The sequence below is a fragment of the Polyodon spathula genome, chromosome 8, assembly GCF_017654505.1.
Source record: "Polyodon spathula isolate WHYD16114869_AA chromosome 8, ASM1765450v1, whole genome shotgun sequence".
Classification (NCBI taxonomy): Eukaryota; Metazoa; Chordata; class Actinopteri; order Acipenseriformes; family Polyodontidae; genus Polyodon; species Polyodon spathula.
The window spans coordinates 15,057,260-15,081,394 of NC_054541.1; the positions used below are offsets into that span (position 1 = coordinate 15,057,260).

The 24,135-nt window shown below is 39.7% G+C and overlaps 1 protein-coding gene across 1 annotated transcript in view; it reads left to right on the plus strand.

Annotated features, from left to right (window-relative positions):
• Positions 1-9,464: 9,464 nt before the first annotated feature.
• The window catches only part of LOC121319503 (von Willebrand factor-like), a 65,186-nt gene continuing 50,515 nt past the window's right edge, over positions 9,465-24,135 (plus strand). Inside the window, exons 1-12 of the mRNA XM_041256990.1 lie at positions 9,465-9,621; positions 11,837-11,891; positions 12,543-12,716; positions 12,978-13,080; positions 13,450-13,658; positions 14,125-14,246; positions 14,761-14,977; positions 15,808-15,930; positions 19,298-19,409; positions 19,569-19,615; positions 21,242-21,378; positions 23,437-23,575. Coding sequence (XP_041112924.1) covers positions 11,837-11,891; positions 12,543-12,716; positions 12,978-13,080; positions 13,450-13,658; positions 14,125-14,246; positions 14,761-14,977; positions 15,808-15,930; positions 19,298-19,409; positions 19,569-19,615; positions 21,242-21,378; positions 23,437-23,575 — 1,438 coding nt within the window. The 5' untranslated portion in view covers positions 9,465-9,621. The remainder of the gene's footprint in view (positions 9,622-11,836; positions 11,892-12,542; positions 12,717-12,977; positions 13,081-13,449; positions 13,659-14,124; positions 14,247-14,760; positions 14,978-15,807; positions 15,931-19,297; positions 19,410-19,568; positions 19,616-21,241; positions 21,379-23,436; positions 23,576-24,135) is intronic.

Here is a 24,135-nt window from a genome sequence, read left to right on the forward strand (position 1 = left end):
TCAACATGTTTAGGAAAGAAATGTCTTCTAACAATTTTAAAAGAAGATTTTTGTAATTATTTCTTTATTTTAAAAAAAGTAAATCTAAAATTGCATTGTATGCTATTTATCAATTTGACTGGCCCATTTTTCCTCTAATTTAAACAATAATTGAATTTGTTTCATCAAACTTGCATAAGTATGGCCTTAACATGTTGTCTTTCAAATAATGTTACAAGTAGGCATGTTGAAATGATGAATATTTAGTATGTGGCATTCTTGTTACCAGAACATCAATCCTCTGTGCAGTAACACCACTGACACAGTGTAACACCAGTGACATTGACACATTGTTGTATCAACAAACTTTATTAATTTATGAACTGTTAAGAAATATATCAAATTTTGAAAGCTAACATTAGTTTAAAATACATTGAAAATGATCAATTAAGATGTTTTATTCTAACAATTCAATCGTTTAAAATATTTAGAATACATTTTCTAAAGGAACAACTGTGCCTGTATCTTTTTTATTTCTCTGCTGCACTTTATTTTGCCATACCTGACAAGTCATGTGATAAGATATGGTTATGATATTGCAATACAGTAATGATAATATATAATATATAATAGAACCATCTGGCCAACTCCTTCCATGCTGGACTTTCCTCTATCCTCATTCTTCTCGATCTTTCCTCTGCTTTTGACTCTGTCGACCACCCCATCCTCCTCTCCACTCTCTAGCCTTGGCATCTCTAGCACACCACTTGCCTGGCTACAGTCATATCTTTCTTCATACACCTCTGCCGTTGCCTTCAATAACCCCCCCCCCCCCCCCCCCCCCCCCCCCCCCCCCCGACTGTTGGAGTCCCCCCCTTACTCTTCTCCCTGGAGTCCCACCCCTTACTCTTCTCCCTGTACACCTCACCCCTAGTAGCTATCATTTCCTCATTTAACTTCCGCCACTATTTCTTTGCTGATGACACCCAGATTTTCTTTTCATTCCCCTCTTTTACCCCTGACCTGGCCTCCGGTGTATCTGGTCACTATCCAATCCTGGATGCTGTGCCTTTACCTCTTCATCAACCCAGCAAAAACTGAAATCCTTTTCTTCCCCTCCCCCTCATCTCCTGCCCCACCATTTCATCCCCTCCCCTTGTCCCTCATTCCAACCCTCTCTGCTCGTAACCTCGGGGTCATACTCGATTCCACCCTCTCCCTTTCTGACCATATGTCAGCCAAATACGCACCTGCCATTTTCACCTATTCAACATCTGCAAAATACACCCCTCCATCTCCTTCTCCACTACCAAACTCCTGGTCCATTCTCTCATTTTCACCCAGCTTGGTTATGCCTTTACACCAACAAATTCAAAATGCTGCTGCCTGGATTATATTTAACCTTCCTCACTCCTTCCACACTTCCCCTCTCTTCCCCCAGCTACACTGGCTCCCTGTTTACCACTGTTGCCTTTTTAAATTTCTTACACTAGTATAGCACTAATTTCCTATTATATTTCTCCTCGTCCCTTACGCTCCCAATCACTACTGTCCCTCTCTGTCCCCATCCTCGCCCTGTGCCCAATCCCGTTTCCATTCCTGTTCCCTTCTTGCTTCCCTTCACTGGAATAAACTCCCACTCATCATAAAACAGTCACCCACTCTTCGCAGTTTTCACTCCTCCCTTAAAACTCATATTTTTTTCCCTAGCCCATCCTACCCTTACTCCTGGCCCACGACCTCCTGTTATGACCTTGCCTGCCCGATCCTGACCTAGCCTCTGGTACAGCTATTAATCTCCTCACCTTACTCCAATAATCTTACCCTCTTCACCCATTTTTTCAGATTGCACAAATTCTAAAAACTTGTAAAGTGCCTTGGTTAAAAGCACTATAATAAATGCTAAATAAATAAATAAATAAATAAATACTTTTTATGTTGAACATTTGTTTAGGAGCTGGATAACGTCTAAAAAAGACACAAATAGCCAGTGATCTTCCCCATTGCCAGTGGTGTTACCAGAAAGACCGGTAACACCTCTGACAGTAACACCACTGACAAATTTGAGGAATGAGAGATTTTTCAAGATGGTGACCATAGCCTCCCAGAAAAAAAGTTAATCAACCATTTATGTACCAGTAAAGTATTAAGTGTATTTGATATTTTTGCTGAAATTACATTTTCCCATCATTAAAAGGAGGTAACACCACTGATGCTTTTAAAGTGTGACACACAAAATAACCATATAGTTCATCAAATTTATGGGCAAGTGCAAGGGTGTGCTCACTCACCATATACTCATCGCGCAAGCCCCGCCTCCAATTACCTTTTGCAACAATAAGGACTTCTTGAGGCCTTTTTATTTCATTGTAATGGAGAATTTTCATTGTGGTAACACCACTGACATTAAATTGTGTGACAAATTTTAATTAAACATATTTAAATAATTATTTAAGACTACTACGTCTCCACATATATAAACAAATATTTAAATACACGTGTTTACAACCAAGCTTTAAAAACTATCAAAATATATTTTTTCACACTAGAAAAATGTCATAACACCTCTGCTCATAATATGAGTGACGGGCCAATTTTCATGATGTCACTGACTTTGAAATGTAAAATAAATTAAACTTTTGCAGCTAAAAATGTAGAAAATAATGTGAATATTCAGGACCTTAATTGAACTAAGTATTTTGGTATTTTGTGGTTATTTGCCATTTTTATCTGAATTTAATTACTATAAAGGTGAGTGACAGCATTTGCCACCGCATTGTAGAATGATCCATGTGTAGTGTGTTAATGTTGGTGTATAGTCATTAGTACACGGGATATAAATGGGTCTGTGAAACTCGAGTGGTTTAAAATGTATATTTGTATTTAGGCCCGAGGATTGCACAGCACTTCACATGCAGGTAAAATGTAATAATATGCGAGCATGGGGAATTGCACTTTATTAATTCACGTGCAGTTGGAGAAGGAGTGAGTTCCGGCACTCTGCTATCGGAAGTGCCTGGGTGGCTTGTAGTGTCCTGGAACACCTCCGAGGGTGTCCTGCATTGTATTGTGCTTTTTGAGTGGCCTATGGAGTCTTGACTACATAGCCCTGGCAGATCCTCCTCTGTCACAAGACTCCGGAGCTAAAATAAAGCTTCATGTATATGTGTAACTGGGAGAAACTAGTATACTGAAGTTTGAATCTGAAAGTTCTCAGCATGATACTCACTTCATACAGCTGTACAAAACAGACCCTACTGAGTGATTCACTTCTGTTAATGTTTGTTCTTCTATTATTGTAACATCACAGAAATCTAAATTACAATCTTAAAGTACATACGTTAGAGTACATAACTTAAAGACGTAAAGAATTAAGCTACCTTATTGTAATACTTGTGAAGTCATTGTAATTAACTAGACAAATTACAGAAAAAGGCATACTTACATGTCATAGTTACACTGTATTATTTAGCTTTCAAAGTTAGACAGGACATAAAATGACATAAGTATCTTATTGGTCCGATTTCTGTTTGCTCTGATTGGACTTCTAATACAATGCAAGCAACACATGTACATGTTGCTAATGTAACAGGGAGACTCACTTTATTTAGGCATGTTTTGATGTATTCACATTTGATTTAATGATAGTTTCTTTTTATTTTAACACATTTATAAAGCATGTGTGTGTATGTTTTTAATGGTTTTATATTTCAATATTTTAAAAGGCATTGGGGATTGTTCTTGAATTATAAGTGCTGGCACTCATGGCACTTCCTGTAGCAGAGTGCCGGCACTCGACACTCAAAATGTTCTAACTCCTACTGTGCAGTTGTACCGAGACTCCAATTGAATGATTGATTAGCAATCGAATCTCGGTACAGCTGCATAAAAGCAGCATGTTTTCACTCACTCGGGGTTGTGTGGAGAACGGGTGTGGAGAGGAGAGAATTAATAATAATAATAGTTATAGAAATACTATCTCACTGTGTTTGTCTGTTAGTCCGTTTTGTTTGTATATTTATTTTGGCTAAAGTGCCATGTCCTGTGTTTTGTTTGTCTTGCAACCTTTTATTTTCTGCACTTTTTAATTATTAAATGATGAGCAAAAACAATCACTCAGCTTCACCAAACTCCACCTCTCTGTTTATTCCTGTATTGGTTCCTGGTTCTGGTCTGACGTCACCCACTACAGCCGTCTTTGTGACAGTTTCAAATGACATATATACAACTCCTGTTCAGATTTTTTCCAGTTATAGTGTGACCATCAGACAGACTGATGGACGGACGGACTGACGATTGGACAAGGATCTGACAAGGAAGCTGTCGTATTATATATTGAACTAAACTTAATTATATGTAATTTAGGTTTGTTGTCTTTTACCCATTGAATGTAAATGCTGTTTAGAATATACATTTTGAGATTTTGGAGTTAACATTATGTTCATTTGAGTAGCCTTACTAAGTTAGCCAGATCTTGTTTGTTATATATGTTTTGTAAAAAATGTATTGTATTTACAGGGTAGCCCATTTTGAGTGGAAAAGCTGTTGTCCGATTAGTCTGTTAATCTGTGTTACCGGGAAGCCCATTTTGAGATCAGAACACATGCTTGTGACTCTTAGCGCTGGCTCAACAGAACTGACCGACTTTAGAGCTGGGGAGCAACAACACCGTAAATAACAAAGTTTCCTTCCATATAGAAATGCCTATGAAAGATACAGATCATGTGGAATAAATACTTAAAATTATAATAATAAAATAGTTATTTTGAATGCATAAAATCTTGACATCCATCTTCATTCAGCAATGAGTTCCCGACTACCCAGAAGCATTGATCTTTCAGTGACGTCTTGCTGACTCTCCGCTGAGAAAAACCAAGGTTGAGTTTAGATATTCTGCCTCACCAAGACCCAAGATAAGTGTTGTTATATATATATAAGTGTGATAACTGTGAGCCTGGATTTAGGAATTAAGTTACCTGCAAATTGCTGTGTGCAGAGTGCCAGCCAGAAGGAATTCTGATTGATCTGACATTTGTTATAATAATAATTTACTGTGAACTGTATAAAAGACAGGTAAAGCAAGAGTGGGTTGAATCGCTCAATGCTTGAGAGAAACCACAGGGAGGTAGAAGCGTGAGGCCTGGCTGTTACAAGATTAACCTGCTCTACACCTGCATGCTGCAATGCCTAGTCCTTTCAGCTGAGGGAATACACAGCCACTTTGTGGCGTGGAACTTGGTCTCAGGAGATTTCAGGCCACTGCATGGCACACCAGGGGAGACTTGGGGTACGATATAGCAAAGTTGCCTCAAAATAGTTCTCCTGAAACCAGGTTTCAAGTCACTGTTCACTCAGCTTTAGAATGAAAAACTGCTTTTTATGGGGCCAGCACGAAACTGGACAACACTGTACCTTTGTCACAAATATAAACTGTATCACCCACCATGAGCAGTACTGCATGCACCCAGGACTGGTGACTGTGTTTGTATATTGTGGATGTACTAACTGTGTTTATTATTTGGGACTGCAACCCATTATTATTAAACAGTGCAATACACATTGCTGTGTATTGCCTGGGATTATTGTTTGGTCGCCAGACCTGCAAAGATAATAAAACATTTCTAATTTTCTCTGATTATAATTCTCTCTGTCTGCTTCTTTCACACAATGCATCACTCCTACACCTGTCTACAGTAACCCACTTTGCCACAGCTTGTTATTGTGAACTATGAGGCTGAGCTTAAGTTATGAAAGACTAAAAAATAACACTTTACATTATGTCTCTTAACTACCCTTAGAAATACCAGGAGTTGAATACATTCAATCACATAATTTCAATCCTTTTTCAATGTCTCCATAAAGATTTCTAGTCAAAACATTTGTATTTATGAATTTCCCAACTATTTTTTTTGTCTTTTAAACTGTTGACTGTGGTTTTTATCACAATAATTCCAAACACTGAAAGTATCCCATTTTGAAATCCCCAGGCACAGCAATTGTGGACCAAAATTCAGATTGTATTGCGGCCAGACCATTATTTTACACTGCACCCTATGTAAGCTTAAGAGCAATGCAAATTAATCAACATGCAAATAAAGATCCATAATTATGATAATGAGGGTCTGTGGCAAAGTGTATCAGTTTTGAAAATTATTTGTAAGTACCCCGCTCTGTGTATTCACTGTGCAAAAACAAAAAACAAGCAAACTAAAAAAAAAAAAAAATGTGCCACCTGTATCCAGAGCAGGAGGACAGGCTTGTATTCCTGGCAAACAGCCTGTAAATAAATTATGCACATTGGAAAAAAAACAAAAAAACTTGCTGTATATAGTTTGTGATGCTTTGGAGTTTCAAAATGAACTGTTATATAATGAATATTTAACAATATTCAACAACGTTAAAAATAAATAAATAATCAATAAATAATCAGTGACATTAAACATTAAATTTTGGGTCAGCTAGCGGGTATGTGGTAAGTAAATACATTTATTATTATTATTATTATTATTATTATTATTATTATTATTTATGTTACCCCGGGATTTCCGCATTGTGTTTCACAGATAATGAAGGTTAGGTGGTACAGTATTAACATGATGCAATGCATGATGCTGTGCTGTCGCTGAATTAAAAAAAAAAAAACCCCCCCCCCCCCCCCCCCCCCCTTTTTCGTAAACTCGTGTCTAGTTTATATAGCTTACATTCCAAAGTACTGTAATCTGTTTGGAACAGGTATTTTAGTAACACTCCTGTAGTATGTTAACCTGCTAGGCTTGTTGCGAATGTTGTGTTTTATTTTTCTTTTTCTCTTGACGCTACCCAGGCGTAATTACCGCTCCCATTCAGCTGTGCACAAGCTTTTACTGAACGTCACGGAATGTGGAATGCACTGAAAATGTATGGTACGATCATGGATATTTACTAGAACGATTATATTTTGTGAACCCAATTAATCGATTGCTATTTTGAGGCTTAACTGACATTCCTAGTGTGTACTTTCACTACAAAAAAATATATATAGCGGGTTAGTACCATAGGATGTACATCCAATCTGCAGGATATGGTAAAAGCACAACAACGGAAGCAGGAACAACTTCAAACACGCCCTTGGGTGTCAGCAGCCAACAAGCAAGGTCATTTTAATAACACAATTTGTTAGCCTGTGCGGCGCCCTCCTTATACTGCCCTCCGTTACACCCTCAATTATTAGTACATTTATATAATTTCAATACGTCTATTAAGATATACACGTTATAGGCGATTATGCCACCAGAAACACAGGGTACCTCGGGTAAACTTGATAACGGTATTGAAATGTGTTTTCTTTAATTATAAACGAAATAAAAAAAATAAATAAAAAAAAGGATTTAAAAAAGATTTGAGAATAGTTAGCAGTATGTGTGTAAAACAAGTACTTTAAAAGTATTGAAAGAAATACAGATGCATCATATTTTGTAATTATGTACTGTTTCTAAGTACATTTAAATAAATAAAATGTGTAAATAAAGCAGGAGGAGGAAAGCTTGCTGTCCCATTTTGACAGACTTAAATAAAGGTATTTTTTCATTCTTCACACAGAAAAAAAGACATAACTGGTTATTTTTTCTTTTTATTCAGTTAAAAAAAGTAATTGAAAAATAACCGCTACTATCGTGATAATTGGTGTATCGTGAAAGAGGGGGCTCTTAACTGTTCGTATCGTGGGAATTTACTATCGTTTCATCCCTAGTACAGAGAGCAGTAGGCACTGTATTACATATGTGAGACATGTATTCTATGTTTTCCCTTCAAAAAACAAATACAAACACCCCTGGCTTAGTGGTACCCTTTTGCAAACCACCCCCACATGTAGGAGTCCCACAAGCCTTTGGACTGTTACCCTTTTTGTTGCAGTAACATTTTCAAATCGCAGGAAATTTGGCAAAGTGCTAAAGACACCCTCCCTTCAACACTACAAAGAGCTTCAGTATCTGACAGCACTGTGCAGACATCCTCGGCTAATTACTCACCAGCCATTAGTCAGCGGAACTGTTCGGTTGTCAGGTAGTTCATGAGATTGAGTCTGAGGTTGAGTTTGCCCTAGCTGAGAGGATTGCTTTGTGTTCCTCAGACATGGTGAAGGTTTGTAAAGGTAAAAGTAAAATCGCAAATTGAGCAAATCAATATTCAATCTTAAAAAACCCGCAAAACTAGCAACCTTGTTTCAGCTATATTTTCGCCAAAAATGTAACAAAATAAAATCTGTAAAAGAGGAAAGTACAGCGTTATATAAAACTATTCAGAATTACCTCTCAAACAAGAAATCAAGAAAGTAGCTGAGCCAATAATTTAACAATTTACGAACACAACACAAATGGCTTACAATGTGTAGTTTAAGAATAAATAAAATTAGATAATGTGCAATACAGAAGAATAAAAGAAAATAAATGGATACATAGACTCAATAGCATGATGCCTGCAGGTTTAAACAGAAAGAAATAGTAGATCATTACATCATTAAATACTGTTGTAGTAAATGACATCACAAACACATTCATGCATTTAAATAGAAATAAGTGAGTGTGGTTACCATGGCATCAGAAGCCTAGAAGTACCTCCACTGTTTGTTTCAAACACACTTTCCTTTGACAAAGGCGTGCTAAACATGCAGAAACACTGGGAAGTCGGCTCTTTTGAAAAAAAAAAGAGACAAGGGAATATGTTAGGGACTGACTCTTCTGGACTGCATACTTTTTAATTAGAAACAAAAAAAAAAAAAATGAAACTGATAGTCTGAAGAGCAGTGTTCCTGAAGTATTCATTGTCAATTTCACAAAACCTGTTTTCAACAGTTTTAATCCTGTAGTACCCATTTCTGTATCACCTATGATACTTAGCCACCTCTCTGTATTATTTTTTAAATCCAGCCTCACAAGCCAGACTTTTTCATATGCAGTACATTATGTTGCCGGGTAGGGGAGAAAAAAGTGTTTTATACAAGAAACTAAATCTAGTTACATAAATAAATAAAGTAAGATGATTAGCGGTTCATTCTCATTTTTTTCAAATATAAAGGCTCTTCAAAAAACAGTCCTTGACAAACCATTCCATAAAACAGTCCTTACAGTTCTGTGCAAAGGGCTGCATATATTGAATATGATTTATAGCAGCAACTGTACAGCAGTAATGGAAATCATAATGACAGTGACCTTGTTGCAGCTCTGTACTGTCGGTACAGATTAGAGTATGGTTATTCTGTATTTTTTGCGCTATTAGGGATCATCCTGCTGTTTTTTAAAAGCTTATTATTGTGCCAGGAATTGAAAATATTTTCCTTTTCTTTTTCAGTAATGAGAACTCTGTCAGTCTGTTTTTGTTACCCAGTTTCCTTCCATTGTTTTGCATTTGGCAATTAACAAGACAGGGTCTCTGACAGCTCCAGGATCCAGTACTGCAAAATTATCTGTTCCCCACTATTGAGCAGAACTTCCTGGCTTATATAAACTGTCTCGAAGACAGTCTGCTTGTATTCGTGTCCATTCGACTGGCAGGGAGTGTCCAGGCCTACTCAGGTTGAAGCTGTCTGTCAGTAGGACTGGATTTCAACAGCATGTTATAGGAAAGCTTTACTGCAGACCTGAACACATTTTTTTGCAGTTTAAGGTAAGCTTTGATTCTTAAAAGTCTGCCGCTTGGTTTTGTATTGAGTTCAGTTCAGCAGTTTGGTTCCCAAATGTACCTGTGAGAAAGTATTCTACCCCGAGAGATGGGTGCTTCAGACGATTCCTTCTGCTATTTCAAAAGCTGTAGACTGTCGGCGCCCCCAGTCCATTGTAGGGATGTTCGGTTTTGTTTAATTTCCAGAACACTTTAGGAGTAACCATGTTTAAATGTCTTGTCTTGATTATTGCAATTCCTTGTGTGCTGGTGTACCTGCCACTGCCAGACTGCTTTCTCACACTCGTCTTTCTCAACACATTACTGCAGTGCTCAGGTCCTTACATCGGTTACCAGCGAGCTATCAAATCGATTTTAAAATTGCTGTAATACGTCCTTTGTGGATTAGGGCCATCCAATCTCCAAGAACTACTAACTTTGTACAATCCTGTTCGTTCCTTGAGATACTAAAATGCAGAACTCTTATTGTTCCAAAAAAATCTTAAATCAGCTGGAGCTGGAGCTTTCTGCTGCTGAGCACCTTGGTTAAGGAACTTTCCATCAGGCAGGTTGAAACACTGGATTCTTTTAGTCTAAATTGAAACTCATTTTTAAAGTGCTTTTATATAATTGGTTGTCGATGGAGTGTATTGTATAACAGTACATTTGTGTTGTTTTGTATATATATTTTTGTATTTAAACACAGAGATTGCAGTAACTTCACTGGCAGATTAAAGTTCGTATGAGCATGGTGATGTGTGTGTGGAATAGTGGGTAACAGGGAAGCAGTTAATCCTCCCTGAGAAAACGTGTGGGAATGTGGCTGGAGCCAGGAATTGAATAAATGATTAAATGATTAATTAAGGCTCCAGCCACAGGTGTATAAATAGAGTGATCACGGGTGACACGAAGTTGGTGTGTTCAGGGAGAAAGAATTGTATTTAAACATATTAGGAGGTTTTGTTACCAGTCAAGAAAGCCATCATGATTGATTAAAAGCCCTCCATTGGGATTATGTTACATTTGTTATGTTGCACTGCAATATTATAAAAGTGTCCCATTGTAAAAGTATAGCAAAGTGCAATAAAGCACAGTGAAATCATGGTAAAGCATAGGTAAGCACAGTAAAGCACAGAAAGGTGTTCACCATTGGGAACTTCTATATGGGTGACTCCTCTGAACGCTTCTCAGAAAAAAGAGTGTAAACTCTAAGAACCATTCCTCTGTTCATTTTCCTCAGCTAATCAATGAGCATCTTTCAACCCCAGTGGTTACGCAAGGGCTAAACAGTGATGTGCTGGTGAATGAGAGGAATAATGCACACTGTGGAGTGTTGTTCTGCACCAGAACCAGTGGATTGCTTGACACGCCAATTCAAAACGCTTTGAGTTGTTTATGAATCTTTAAAATATATTGTTTATTACATTCCCAAGAATTACAATAAGTGTTGACGGCTGCACGCCACACAAATGTACAATTGTGAAAACATTTTGGGCTAAACACATAAAGCTATTTACTCTGACAGGAGAATCTGTAACACTTACATTAAGTGTTTGTAATTACTGGTACTCACACATAATTACAGTGTTCTTATACATAGTTACAGTGTAGTTAACGTGTGAATCTTTTTGCACGGTATATGTGAGCACACAATTGTATCAGGAAATCTTTAGGGTTAGGGTTAGAGTTAGGTTTCGATATAGGGTTAAGGTTATATCGTGCAAAAAGATTTACCCATTAAGTACATTGTAACTATGCATAATAACATTGTAATTATGTGTAAGTACACATGTATTAATTAAGTAAATACTATGCAAATACAGAGTAAGAGACACTTAATGTAAAGTGTTACCTAATGTGTGTGCTTACAGCTTTTTTTGTTTTTACCACAATGCGTTTTATACAGTGTACACAATGCAATAGACTGTATATTATGTGCGTTTTTACTTATTATTTACACCTGTAATGAGAACTCTTGACAAATATTAAAAATAAAAAGCGAATTCTGCGGTTGAAAAAACAGCCGGTGATTGTGTGATTGGTGCCAAATCTAAATGTGTTATTTAAGTGAGATACCGCAGGCGTCTAATATGTTATAAATACTGCCAGCTTCTTCCAGTATGCTGTTTGCCAATGAATACCTTTATGTTATTATAAAGTCAAACTAATTTAACTACATTTATTTATGTGTGTCTTGTTTCCTTTAAATACTTTGCCACAGATGGAGTTTTACATGCAGAGGATACTGATGTGTGCTTTGGCCTTGCAGATAATAGGTAGGGTATTACTTCATTGTATGCATTATAAGCCACTCCTCCACAGGAAGCTGTTAGAAGAAACTAGCTCTTGCACTCAGAATGTCAATGACAAAGCATTCTAGATGTTTAAACCACAACGGAATCTATTTGAACAGACTGAATATGTTAATATCAGCTTTTTATCTGTTTTTTTTTTCAAATTTAGATTTAATGACATGTACGTTTCTAAGTGTTTGGTGGCTGCCTCTAATCAAAGTGAGAGTGGACTTTCTCCTGCACTCTTTGCATGACAGACCCTGATACAGAAAAAGGTGTGTGAGTTATACCTTCTCAGCTTGATTAGAGGTAGCCAACAGACTCTTAAAGACATACATTACACAGCACAGCGTGTTCTAAAAGGGATGCCATTTCACCCAGATGTTAATCTTTATGTTTACTGCAACTGCGCCATATCTGCATATGCATTTCTCTACCCTAACCTCTGGTTAGAACTCTTTCACATTTGTCAGTAAAAACGCACAAATTTCATAGACCTCAATTAGCACTAGGTAGCTTTAGTTAGTCCAAGATCAATGCAAGCTAACATATTCATTACCCTAAGTTAGGTCTCCTGTAGATTAGTGTGCTCGACTGGTTTTCCTTTGGCTTAACTCTGCTTCCTTTATCCAGACTGGCCCAGCTCAGCCCTGGTTTCTGGGAAGGGTGGCAACGCCCTTACAGGCCGATGCAGTCTCTTTGGAAAGGACCACATCCAGACCTTCGATGGGAATTTCTACAACTTCCCAGGAGACTGCAGCTACAAGCTGGCAGGGGATTGCCAGAAACGTTCTTTCTCGCTTGTGGGTCAGTGTGCATTATCACAGACTGCACCACGTGTAACAAGGCAGGGATCATCTTTCTGCTTCAGTATCTCAGTACACCTACAACCTGCGACTGGATTCAGAATGGGAGATGTTCTGGACTGTGAACCAAGAGCCTTGATACTAAAACCAATATTTACTGCATGTCAGGGGAGCACATTGAGACTGTCAATACTTTATAAATGAGGATACGTGAACGTGAATTGCTGGCAGTTTTATTTATTTATTTTATTTATTTTTGTAGGTGACTTCCAGAAAGGGCAAAGAAAAAGTGTGTCTGTCTATCTGGGAGAGTTCTTAGAAATCCATCTGTTTTTGGACGGCACCGTCACTCAAGGGGAGAAAAGGTGAAACTAAACAGGAACGAAACCTAGCAGAGGATTAGCTTACTTGCACATGATTTCAGTAATATAACTGGCCTAGTAGCTTTAACTGACATGTTTATCTTGTATACATAGTTCACTGAGCACATAATTCAACCACATAACTCCCACGTATGCTCGTCTTAAAGCTAGAAAACTCTCTCACTGCAGTTACTGGTCTGCTTGGTGCACATGATCATCACAGATTGATTGCTCTTGTAAAATATTAAAGCAACTAAAAAATAAATAAATACAATTACATCTAGTTATTCTTAAATAATTACAATGTGCAATACATCAAGTTGTGAATAATGTTCAAGGAATGAATTCCCTTGTCTTGGTTTGATTCCCCAGGCTATCACTGCCCTATGCCTCCAGTGGTATCTTCATAGAGACGGAGGCAGGATACTACAAGGTGTCCAGCGAGGAGTATGGCTTCCAGATGAAGATTGACAGCAACGGGAATATTCATATGCTTCTCTCGACGATTCATTCTAACAGGACGTGTGGCCTCTGTGGGAACTTCAACAACGTCCCTGAGGACGATTACACGACTCAGGAGGGTACGCTCTAGAGTATGGAAATAACTCATGGGGATTTAGCCACATAAGTGGCATACATATCAGCACTGTGTGATCAATGAAATCCATGAATTAACAAAATTGATATACAATTCAGAAAGAAAAGCTTGGATTGATTTGTGAAGAACCCTCTTACTAATATGAACTGAAAGCACAATGATAGCACCCAGGAATCTCTCTCCCCGGGTTGTTTACAGTGAGGGTTACCAGACGTCCTGTTCATCGATGAATGGAGTGTACATACAAACATATGCGGATAATGACAAACTTAAGATTTTAACATCACCCAAACAGTGATCTTACATGTAAGTTTATTCTGCGGGGTGTACACTGACTGTTGCCGGTCTGAAGGTCACTTGAGGGGTCTGTAGTCTGGTTGATTTAACTTAGGTGCAACAATGATTCCTGATCATCTTTTTATCCCTTGTTTTGATGGTTTTTTTTCCAGGGTTTCTGGCAGAGAACAGCTACGACTTTGCTAATTCCTGGGCCCTGCATGGTGCTGGAGCTCCCTGCAAAAGGGTACTCCCCTCCAGCCAGACCTGCGATGTTTCTACTGAGACACAAGAGGTACTATGAGTACAGGGGAGAGATGGTGTGTTTGTCACTGAACTTCAGGGAGTCACAGGGAATCAGAAGTACAAATAGTAGGGAGGTCAAAAAGGGTTACCAGATTTCCAGAGTGAAAAAACTTGACTTCTTTTTGTTCTTCAGTTCATTGTAGCTGTAGCAACACTGAAGCAGTTGTGGAATAGCACAGACTTGAACTGGTGATGTCCAGGCTATGGGGTGCATCCTGCACTCATGCAGAGCGCCTTTACTGGATGTGCCACTCAGGAGCCCCCAAAATGGTTCCTTTTTAACTGTATATGATTGTGGTCCAATGTAGTGTAGTTAACCAAATAGATGTCGGTACACTTCCAATCAAAAAGCTGAACTTTAAATGACTTTTAATCGAGGTATGAGAATTAAAAATGAATATATGTATACATTATTAATAATAATGGCTTCCTTTCTTTCACCCTGTCCACCTCCTCTTCTCTCCCTCCCCCCTCTCTCTCTCCCCTTCCCCCCTCTCTCCCAGGATCCCATGTCGAGGTGTCGGATCCTGTCCAGCTCTCCTGTGTTTCTGAAGTGCGCTCACGTCGTGGACCCCGAGCCCTTCATCAGCATGTGTGAGGACGACACCTGCCACTGCCACGAGGGTCCTGAGTGCCAGTGCCATGCTTTCCTGGAGTATGCCAGGACCTGCGCCCAGAGAGGCGTGATCCTGAGGGGCTGGCCCGCTGAGAGCCACTGCAGTGAGTATGGGGGGGGTGATAATAAAACATTGTGACTAAGGCCAGGAGAAAATCTAGAGGGGCTTTTTATGACAATTACCCGAAGTGCAAAGAGGACTAGTAAATACATTTGTACTTACACATAATTACAACGCCATTGTGCATAGTTACAATGTACTTCATGTATAAATCTTTTTGCACAATATATACAAGTCACAATTGTATCAGAAAAGGGTTAGGGTTAAAGTTAGTGTTGGGTTTAGAGTTAGGGTTAGGGTTAAAGTTAGAGTTAGGGTTGGGGTTAAAGTTAGTGTTGGGTTTAGAGTTAGGGTTAGGGTTAAAGTTAGTGTTGGGTTTAGAGTTAGGGTTGGGGTTAAAGTTAGTGTTGGGTTTAGAGTTAGGGTTAGGGTTAAAGTTAGTGTTGGGTTTAGAGTTAGGGTTGGGGTTAAAGTTAGTGTTGGGTTTAGAGTTAGGGTTGGGGTTAAAGTTAGTGTTGGGTTTAGAGTTAGGGTTGGGGTTAAAGTTAGTGTTCGGTTTAGAGTTAGGGTTAGGATTAAAGTTAGTGTTCGGTTTAGAGTTAGGGTTGGGGTTAAAGTTAGTGTTGGGTTTAGAGTTAGTGTTAAAGGGTTAGGGCTAGCACAAGTAGTCTAACATTTTCATGAGTGTCCTATTGTTTCTATATCACTGGTTACTGAGCGGAAATTGAAATTCTCACACCCAGAGGTTTTCGTGCAGGTATAAATATAAAGGATATAAATGATGACTCTTGAGATGTTCTGATAGATGTGCACAGTGCTGCATGTCCTGTCTCTGTGCTTTATTAACACGCAGGTGTGATTGTTCTGTTGCAGGTCCGCGGTGTCCCTTTGGTATGCAATACAATGAGTGCACCAGTCCCTGCAGCCACACCTGCCAGAGTCTCAACATCAGTGACGTGTGCAAGGAGGGCTGTGGCGACGGCTGCAGCTGCCCAGGTGAGAAAAACAAAAATTAACGTTCTCTAGGGTTCCATCAACGTTTCCTTTGTGAACTAGGAACTCTCATTGCATAGGAGTCTTTTACTCACCCGGTAGACTATCTGTGGGGGTTGAGGAGGAATGCGGGAGCTTGGATTGGCAATCAATCCCTGCTCATGGAAACAAGTTATTATTCACTGTAAACTCCAAAGCTGGCTTGCTTAAGCACACTGAGGTGCTGATCTCAATTTCTTCACTCTTTATCTATTATTTCAGCTAGCGTTTTACCTCTGGATTAATCTATAGACCAACTTAATGCAATTAAAATCCAATGGAATTGGGGTTTGCCCATATAAAAGTTCAGCACAGTATTTTTGCACAGTTTCCCCCCATGCATCATAGTTTACCCTGGTTTGCCACGTATATTAATGTACAATGCTTCCCTATGCGTTACCATTTTTTCACTGTGCTTTGTTATGTCACTTTGCTGTGTTTTTAATGTGGTAAGCTTTTATAAGGTTGGGAACAATCAGGTAGCATTCCGATCCACTGTATAGATCATTATAATAGCCGCACTATATTACCTGTCCATTGACAATGTACAGTCGTGTGCAAATGTATTAGAACACCCCATTGCTTCTGTAGTTTAGATTTGCTGTGCATATGAAATGAAAACACCTCAGTATTTTTAGAGTGCTTACCTATGTTTAAAACCTGTAAGGAAGTCCAGAGTTGTGCAGCGAAATGCTCTTGAGTCCTCTCTGGCTCATTGAGCACCACAGTATGGCTCTGTCGGAAGTCTCCCTTTTAAGGTTTTTAATGTTCCCACAGCCCTGATAGGTGACCTTAGGCATCGCCTACAGGCTTCATCTCAGACGAGAGATAGGACCCTCCCGCAACGCGGTGGCCGTGGCCAGCCCATGCAGCAACACCCTAGAAGGCGGTTCCAGGGCACCTGCCCTAGGCAACCGCCACAGCCAGCCCCGCCTCAGCCTCAACCACTCCATCAGGGTCCCTGAGGGCTTGCGGCCTTAGACCCAGTTCATGGCACAACAGCTGCACTACTGGCGCGCTTGCACCTCCGATGCGTGGGTGCTCGCAACCGTACAATACGGTTACACACTTTGGTTTCACTTGGGACCCCCTCCTTTTTACGGCTTCATGACTATGTACGTGACGGATTCGCTTCAGGTCTCGTTGCTCCAGACCGAAGTGGCAGCCTTGCTGGCAAGCACGCCATTCGTCTCGTAGATTCCACCACTCTCGGAGAGAGGTTCTACTCGTGGTATTTTCTGGTGCCGAAAAGGGACGGTGGTTTTCGCCCCATCCTGGACCTGCGGTTCCTCAACCAGTTTCTGAAATAGAGGAGGTTCCGAATGCTGACTCGTCGTCACATACTCCCGTCTGTCCGGCCGGGCGACTGGTTCACCATGGTGGACTTGCGGGACACGTATTTTCACGTTCCCATTTGTCCACAGCACAGGAAATATCTCTGATTTGCCTTCAAAGCAGCGCGTACAAGTTTTCCGTACTGCCATTCGGCCTCTCCCTGGCTCCCCGTACGTTTTCAAAGTGCGCAGACGCTATCCTCGCCCCCTTGCAGTTGCATTTTTTAGCAGTTGATTCGGTATCAATAATTAACAGTGATTCTCTTAACTGTTTAAATTGTGTACTAGAAATGTATCAAGGCTTACCATGATGTTTTGTTGCTTGTCTATTTTAGCCCCCACTGGAAATTTGGTAAATCACACCCAGTATCTGTGTGTGTGTGTGTGTGTGTGTGTGTGTGTGTGTGTGTGTGTGTGTGTGTGTGTGTGTGTGTGTCTCTCTCTCTCTCTCTCTCTCTCTCTCTCTCTCTCTCTCTATATATATATATATATATATATATATATATATGAGCGATGTGTTTTTCTATTGTTAAATGAGGTACATTTACCATTAATTATACATTATTTTTTTGAAAACTTAAAATAGAAACAGACAATCATTTTTTCTAAAAAGGAAAAAAACAATGTATAAGACCCAATGTATGATAAATATAAGGTACTAGATTTGAATGGGCACTTGTGTTGTTTATGCATTGTTTAGGCATGTGCGAGCATGAGCAGTGTGCTGCGTACCGCTTTTTATCCACTTTTTTCCATCTTGTTTAGAGCTGTAACTATAAAACTAAGTGACCAGTTAGCAAAAACATCCCAAAGTAGTAAGCAGACATGCTGATTAGCATGAAGAACAATGAAATGAACTGGAAGAGAAAAAACTGAAAAAAAAAACAGATAACAAAACAAAATCTCTTAACCTCCTTGTGCTCCATCTTTTGTGTGAGACGTTCTTGTAAGTGACTTGGCAGCTGATTCATAGTTCACCCACCTTAGCCTTATTTTGTAAAGTGCTTTGTGATGGTGGTCCACTATGAAAGGTGCTATATACAAATAAAGATTATTATTATTAATGTGCACAGTATCAAATGTACTTTCTTTTTCATGTTTTTTATTAAATTAATTTACTCAGTTTAACATAGTGTGTAGTTCAGAGTTATACATGGGACTACTTTATTGATGTAAGGAAATTAAATAATTAAAAAAACATAATTTATGCTTTTCCCCTCTTCAAATCCACTGTTTTTGGATTGTAAATGCAATAAGGCCTTTCAGGGCATCCATACACATGGAATATACAGACTTCCCTGGGGTTGGAGGCACTCGATTAGTGATGGGAATGAAATGGCAATATAACTTCTAAGGTGAGTCTTCCCCCAAGTGGCCAATAGTGGAACAACACGATTCAATAATTCCTTTCATAATAACAGTGAAGCCCTGAAGTTCCAGTTCATTAATAAGCTCTGTTTGCATGAAACTGATACCTCCTCCTTTCATGATGAAGTTTCCATACCAACTCACAAGTGACAGACTTGACTATCCTCCAGAGAGGCAGATAAATAAAAGCCTTCTTTCTATCAGATACTTATTTAAATTAAACACGTCTATCATTTTGTTTTACCCAAGGACTGACCTTGTATCAGTTTACATGAATTGCACCAAAATGGAAGTAGATGTATCATTCTGAACTTCATACATCTGTATTATCAAATAAATGAATAGATAAATAAAACTGTATGCACTCTCCTAAAAGTGCAACTCCAATAGTATTAAAATGTGAAAAAGGAAAATAAATAACAAAGCAAAAAAATTAAAGAGAGCATACCCTTTCTGTTCAGAAAAGAGCTCTAAATGCGACTGTGAGGGGTTCAGCTCTGGTACACAAGATTGCAGTCCCTGATCTGTGACAGTCTCTGTGGTACTGGCTCTGTCACAGTCTCTGGTACTGGGTCTGTTGCTGTCTCTCTGTGGTACTGAATCTCTCACTGTGTCTCTGTATTTGGCAGCGGGGAAGGTTCTGGATGGAGAGCACTGTGTCGACTCCTCTCAGTGCTCCTGCACCCACACGGGCCACCACTACCCCCCCGGCTCCAGCATCGCCCAGGACTGCAACACCTGGTCAGTACACAGAGCAAGAGAAACAGAGGCCCTGCCCTCTAAACAACAATGAGAAATTAACCTGAGAAAGAACAGTGGCCCATCGCTCTTATTTAAAATTGAAATAAAACCATCCTGCGTCAAGCTTGTTGAGGAAGGAACTGTGCTTCTGTTTTACAGCATATGCAGACACGGACTGTGGGAGTGCAGCAATGAAGAGTGCCCAGGTAAGACTTCATAATAACAACTTTGTTTCACCACTCGGATCACACCCTACCTTTAAAGTATGTAAGTACTGCGTCACTGCCTTGTGGGTGGAGCTTTCTTATGGGTGGATCTCTGTTATGGGTGGGGCTATGTTGTGGGTGGATCTCTGTTATGGGTGGGGCTGTGTTGTGGGTGGAGCTCTCTTGTGGGTGGAGCTCTCTTGCACCCTCCTCACCAGTCAAAAGGCAGATCTCCAACTCAAACACATAATGAAGTTCAAAGCTGAGTGGTGTAGCCACATTGTTCAGACAACTGATCTGCAGAAAAGTGAGTGAACAGAACTGGGCAAGAACTGGGAATTGGAACAGCCGTTTACTGGTTTCTGCTCGGTTACCCAGCAATTTATTTACAAAAGTAAACCAGCCTTTTCAGTGTTGATGCAAAAAAATGTCAATACTTTAACAGTATGCATAACAGTTTCTGTATCTGGGGCATATAGTAATCAAATATAAATATTGATTTCACTCAGATTGGCGCCTCTTCAGAGGACAGTGGGGGGGGGGGGGGGGGGGGGGGGGGTATTTCACAGCTACGTTACCACAGTATGATCCCAATGTTCGAAAAGAAGATATTTGTATAGTATTGGGACCATAGACATCATAAATGGTATCATGGTTGAGACATTTTAGAATGAAAAGAAAAGAAAAAAAAAACAACTCAGAGAAACAGTTCTTTACTACCAGGCTCTGCTTTGCCTTTTCTGCTTGATATCACCCATAATGAATTGCGTGTCATCACTACCTCAGTTGTTTGCTGTTTCTGCTGGGTCCTAGTGGAGACTCTGCTGCTGCAATGTGAGGGAGACATTTCCCCGTCGTTGAAAAAGTGAGGGGGACATGCCCCCCCCCATGTCCCCCTGTGTAAACTACACCTATGAACTAAGCAAACCATGAGGCTGATATCTCTCAGTTTAGTTTGAATGTTTAGTGAATGGCTAAATGTTTAATGGAAGTAAGCTAACCTACAGTGTGTCTGTACATTAATTATATGCATTTAAAACCTTCAGTATTTTTGTTTCAGCAGGACTTTGTGTTCATTGAATATATTTTCATCCGTGTCTATGCGTCTCTACTGTTACTCAGATGTAATATATAGCTCACTTTGTTTCTAACTGCTTTTGCTGACAGAGGGATTAGATTGCAAAGGATCTCTGTTCATTGTACTGAAACCAATAGAATTCTAAGATGTGCACAGGTGAAATATCTTGCTATGAGGGCAACATGCTAATAACTCGGCACAGGGTTAAGGTTTCTCTACCCTTTGTACCTTAATTATGAATATTGAGTATTGAAAAGGCACATATATCATGCTTCACATTCAACATTCCACACCAATTACATGAATATGAGAAATTGACCTAATTGTTTTGTAAAAGGGAAAAGCTTGGGTTACCTGGAACACAAAGCTGGGTTAATAAGCTTTCCATTTAAACAGAACAAGTCCTTACCGGTAATAGAGTCAACTAACTCTGTACTACCGATAGGGTTTTACTGTTCAGACTCAGACTAGATTATCCACATGGTTTCCATGAGAGCTCTGTGTTTTTATGGGCTGCAGACTTGCCTAACTCTGGGTTTTCTTTGCAGGAGAATGCTTCGTCACTGGGCAGTCTCACTTCAAGAGCTTCGATAACAAGTTCTTCACTTTCAGTGGTGTCTGTCAGTACTTGTTTGCGAAGGACTGTCAGGATAATGAATTTGCTGCCATCATTGAAACAGTCCAGGTAATTAATACCTCTTATTTCAACCAGCGAGCCACGATCCTAACTGGGGCTGGCAGAGTCCCTTTTCAAACCGGGTTGATCATTGTAGACAGTACTGAATAAAAGCAATGTGAAGCTCTCCGGATAAAGTCAACTGCTTATTGTCACTATATTTTCTCAGTCCCATTACTGTGGTATTAAAAGGGTTTGCTGTTAAGCTGAGGGAACATGAAGCCACTTTGTAGCTTAGAACTTGGTTTCAGGAGACTAGGTTTCAGGCCACTGCACGCCACACCAGGGGGCTTGGGGTTTGATGTGGCAGAGTTGCCTCAAACTAGGTCTCCCAGTCTCCTGGAACCAGGTTCCAAGCCATTGTTCCTGAAAAAGTGGCTTTGTGTTCCCTCAGCTTTAGTGGATGTAAGAAATGCATCACAAGTAAATATTTCAGATTTCAATATCAACTGGGGGCAGTGTTGCAGGGGGCAGGTTAATGGTTACACGCTGGTGTACCCAGTGGTGCTGTGGTGAATAAAAAAGTGGGTAAATGCCCATGTTTGGTGGAGTTGAACAGATAGATTGAACAGATAAACATGAACAGATACATTGTTATTGGCCCTCGTCCAACCAAAGCAGCCCCCCATACAGTTATTTCCCCTCTCAGGTGCTGTTCGTGTGTGAACAGTCACAGACCCTACGGTGCGCTTCACTGAACAATTGTGTGAGCATCCTTTCACGGACTAAGATGAAGGCTGCTATTTCAGTTTTAAGATGCTTTCGTTTTCCCATGGTTCTACTATGCACTTACCATAGTTTACCCTGGTTTTCCATGTTTATTAATATGCTTTGCTATACCTCGCTATGCTTTACAATGCTTCACCTATGCTTCACTGTAATGGAAAAATGAGCTGACAAATGGTTTTTGATTCAAAAACACTTTGTATAAAATAAAGCTATACCTCCAATACACTCATATAAGCATAAGATTTAAACTGACTTCGGACAGGCCTCCATACAGCTCAGTGCATACGTTTGTATCGGAAAAACACAGATATCTGCGGAGTCAGTTCAAAAGAATGAAAAGATTTGATATTTATACCTCTGTAAGCAACTGGTCATTCCACTTCCATTTGTCTTACTTCTGTCCAATGATAGGGGGTTCCACTCCATCATTGCACACTCCCTCTGTGGGGGAAAGGGGGAGGGGTTGACAAACTTACACAATTCTGTATAGAAATGTATTGTTACATGATTAATACCTTGTGCAGGAAGCCATTACTACATCACCATGCTTTAACTGTGCTTTATTACACTGTGTTATGCTTTTACTATGGGAAACTTTTATAAGGGTTAGTTTATCATGGCTTGTTTTTAAGTATGCTTTACCATACTTCCATGGGCTTTACAATGCTTCCCTATGCTTTATCGTACCTCTCTGTGCTTTAAAATGCTTCCCTACACTTTACCATACCTCTCTATGCTTTGTTACACTGCTATGCTTTTACTATAGGAGACGTTTATAAGGAAAACGTTTAAAAAGTCCCCAGGACGTGATAAACAGAAAATGCTACAAAGTAATTCCGTGAGGAACTCATGCGATAGATTATTTACTAAAACATAGACTAGACAACGCTGTCACATTATACATATTTTGCACTACATTCTTTGGCTTTTGGCTTCACCATTCAAGGTACCCCTGCCCATAAATGAGCTCAGAACAGTGGAGAGGCTGACTGTAGGGAAGCTACGGGCAGGGGGGCAGGATAGCTGCCCTTCCCGTTAGACATGCCAAGAAGCATCCGGGACATAATGGATTGATCCCTTCCTTGCTGATTATTGGACGTGTTGTTTATCGAAGGACAAATAAGATACTAGCCATTCAACTGAAGATTTGATTTCCTAAAATAAGCTTGATGTTGATGTTATTTGATCTGAAGTTAAAGAGAGTTCCCTGCCTGAACCACTGCTTCGCTTAATTACTAAACAAGTGCATTAGTTTAGAGAGCTGTGATCTCTCAGACCTGTTTAAATAGATTAATGAGTCTGTCCGGTGTATTAAAATGCTGGAATGTTTTCTTGCAGTGTGCCGATGACCAGGATGCGGTGTGTACCAGGTCAGCCACTTTGCGTTTCCACAAGCTGTCCAATATCACCATTAAGATGAAGCACGGAGGAGGGGTGTCAGTAAATGGTCTGGATATTCAGACTCCTTTAGTACAAGGTATGTAACAGCCTGCTTCTGTATACCTGGCAAGGCAGCTGCACTACAGAAGAACTATAATGTATTTGTAAAGACGATCAGTGGTAGCACAGAGATGGCTACAATGGGCTGAGGTTGCCCTTGTTAGATTTCTGATTTTGACATACACTACCGGTCAAAAGTTTTAGAACACCCCCATTTTTCCAGTTTTTATTGAAATTTAAGCAGTTCAAGTCCAGTGAATAACCTGAAATGGTACAAAGGTAAGCGGAAAACTGCCAGAGGTTAAAAAAAAAAGTTTAGGTTACCAAACACTGAAAAATAATGACATTTCAGAGTTATACAAAAAGGTCTTTTTCAGGGAACAAGTAATGGGTTAACAGCTTACAGCTGTTGGGATTCAAGGAAACGCATGTACATGGATTAGGGAGTGGTTAACATGTAGAAAACAGAAAGTACTGATTAGAGGAAAAACCTCAGAATGGAGTGTGGTAACCAGCGGTGTACCACAGGGATCAGTATTAGGTCCTCTGCTATTCCTAATCTACATTAATGATTTAGATTCTGGTATAGTAAGCAAA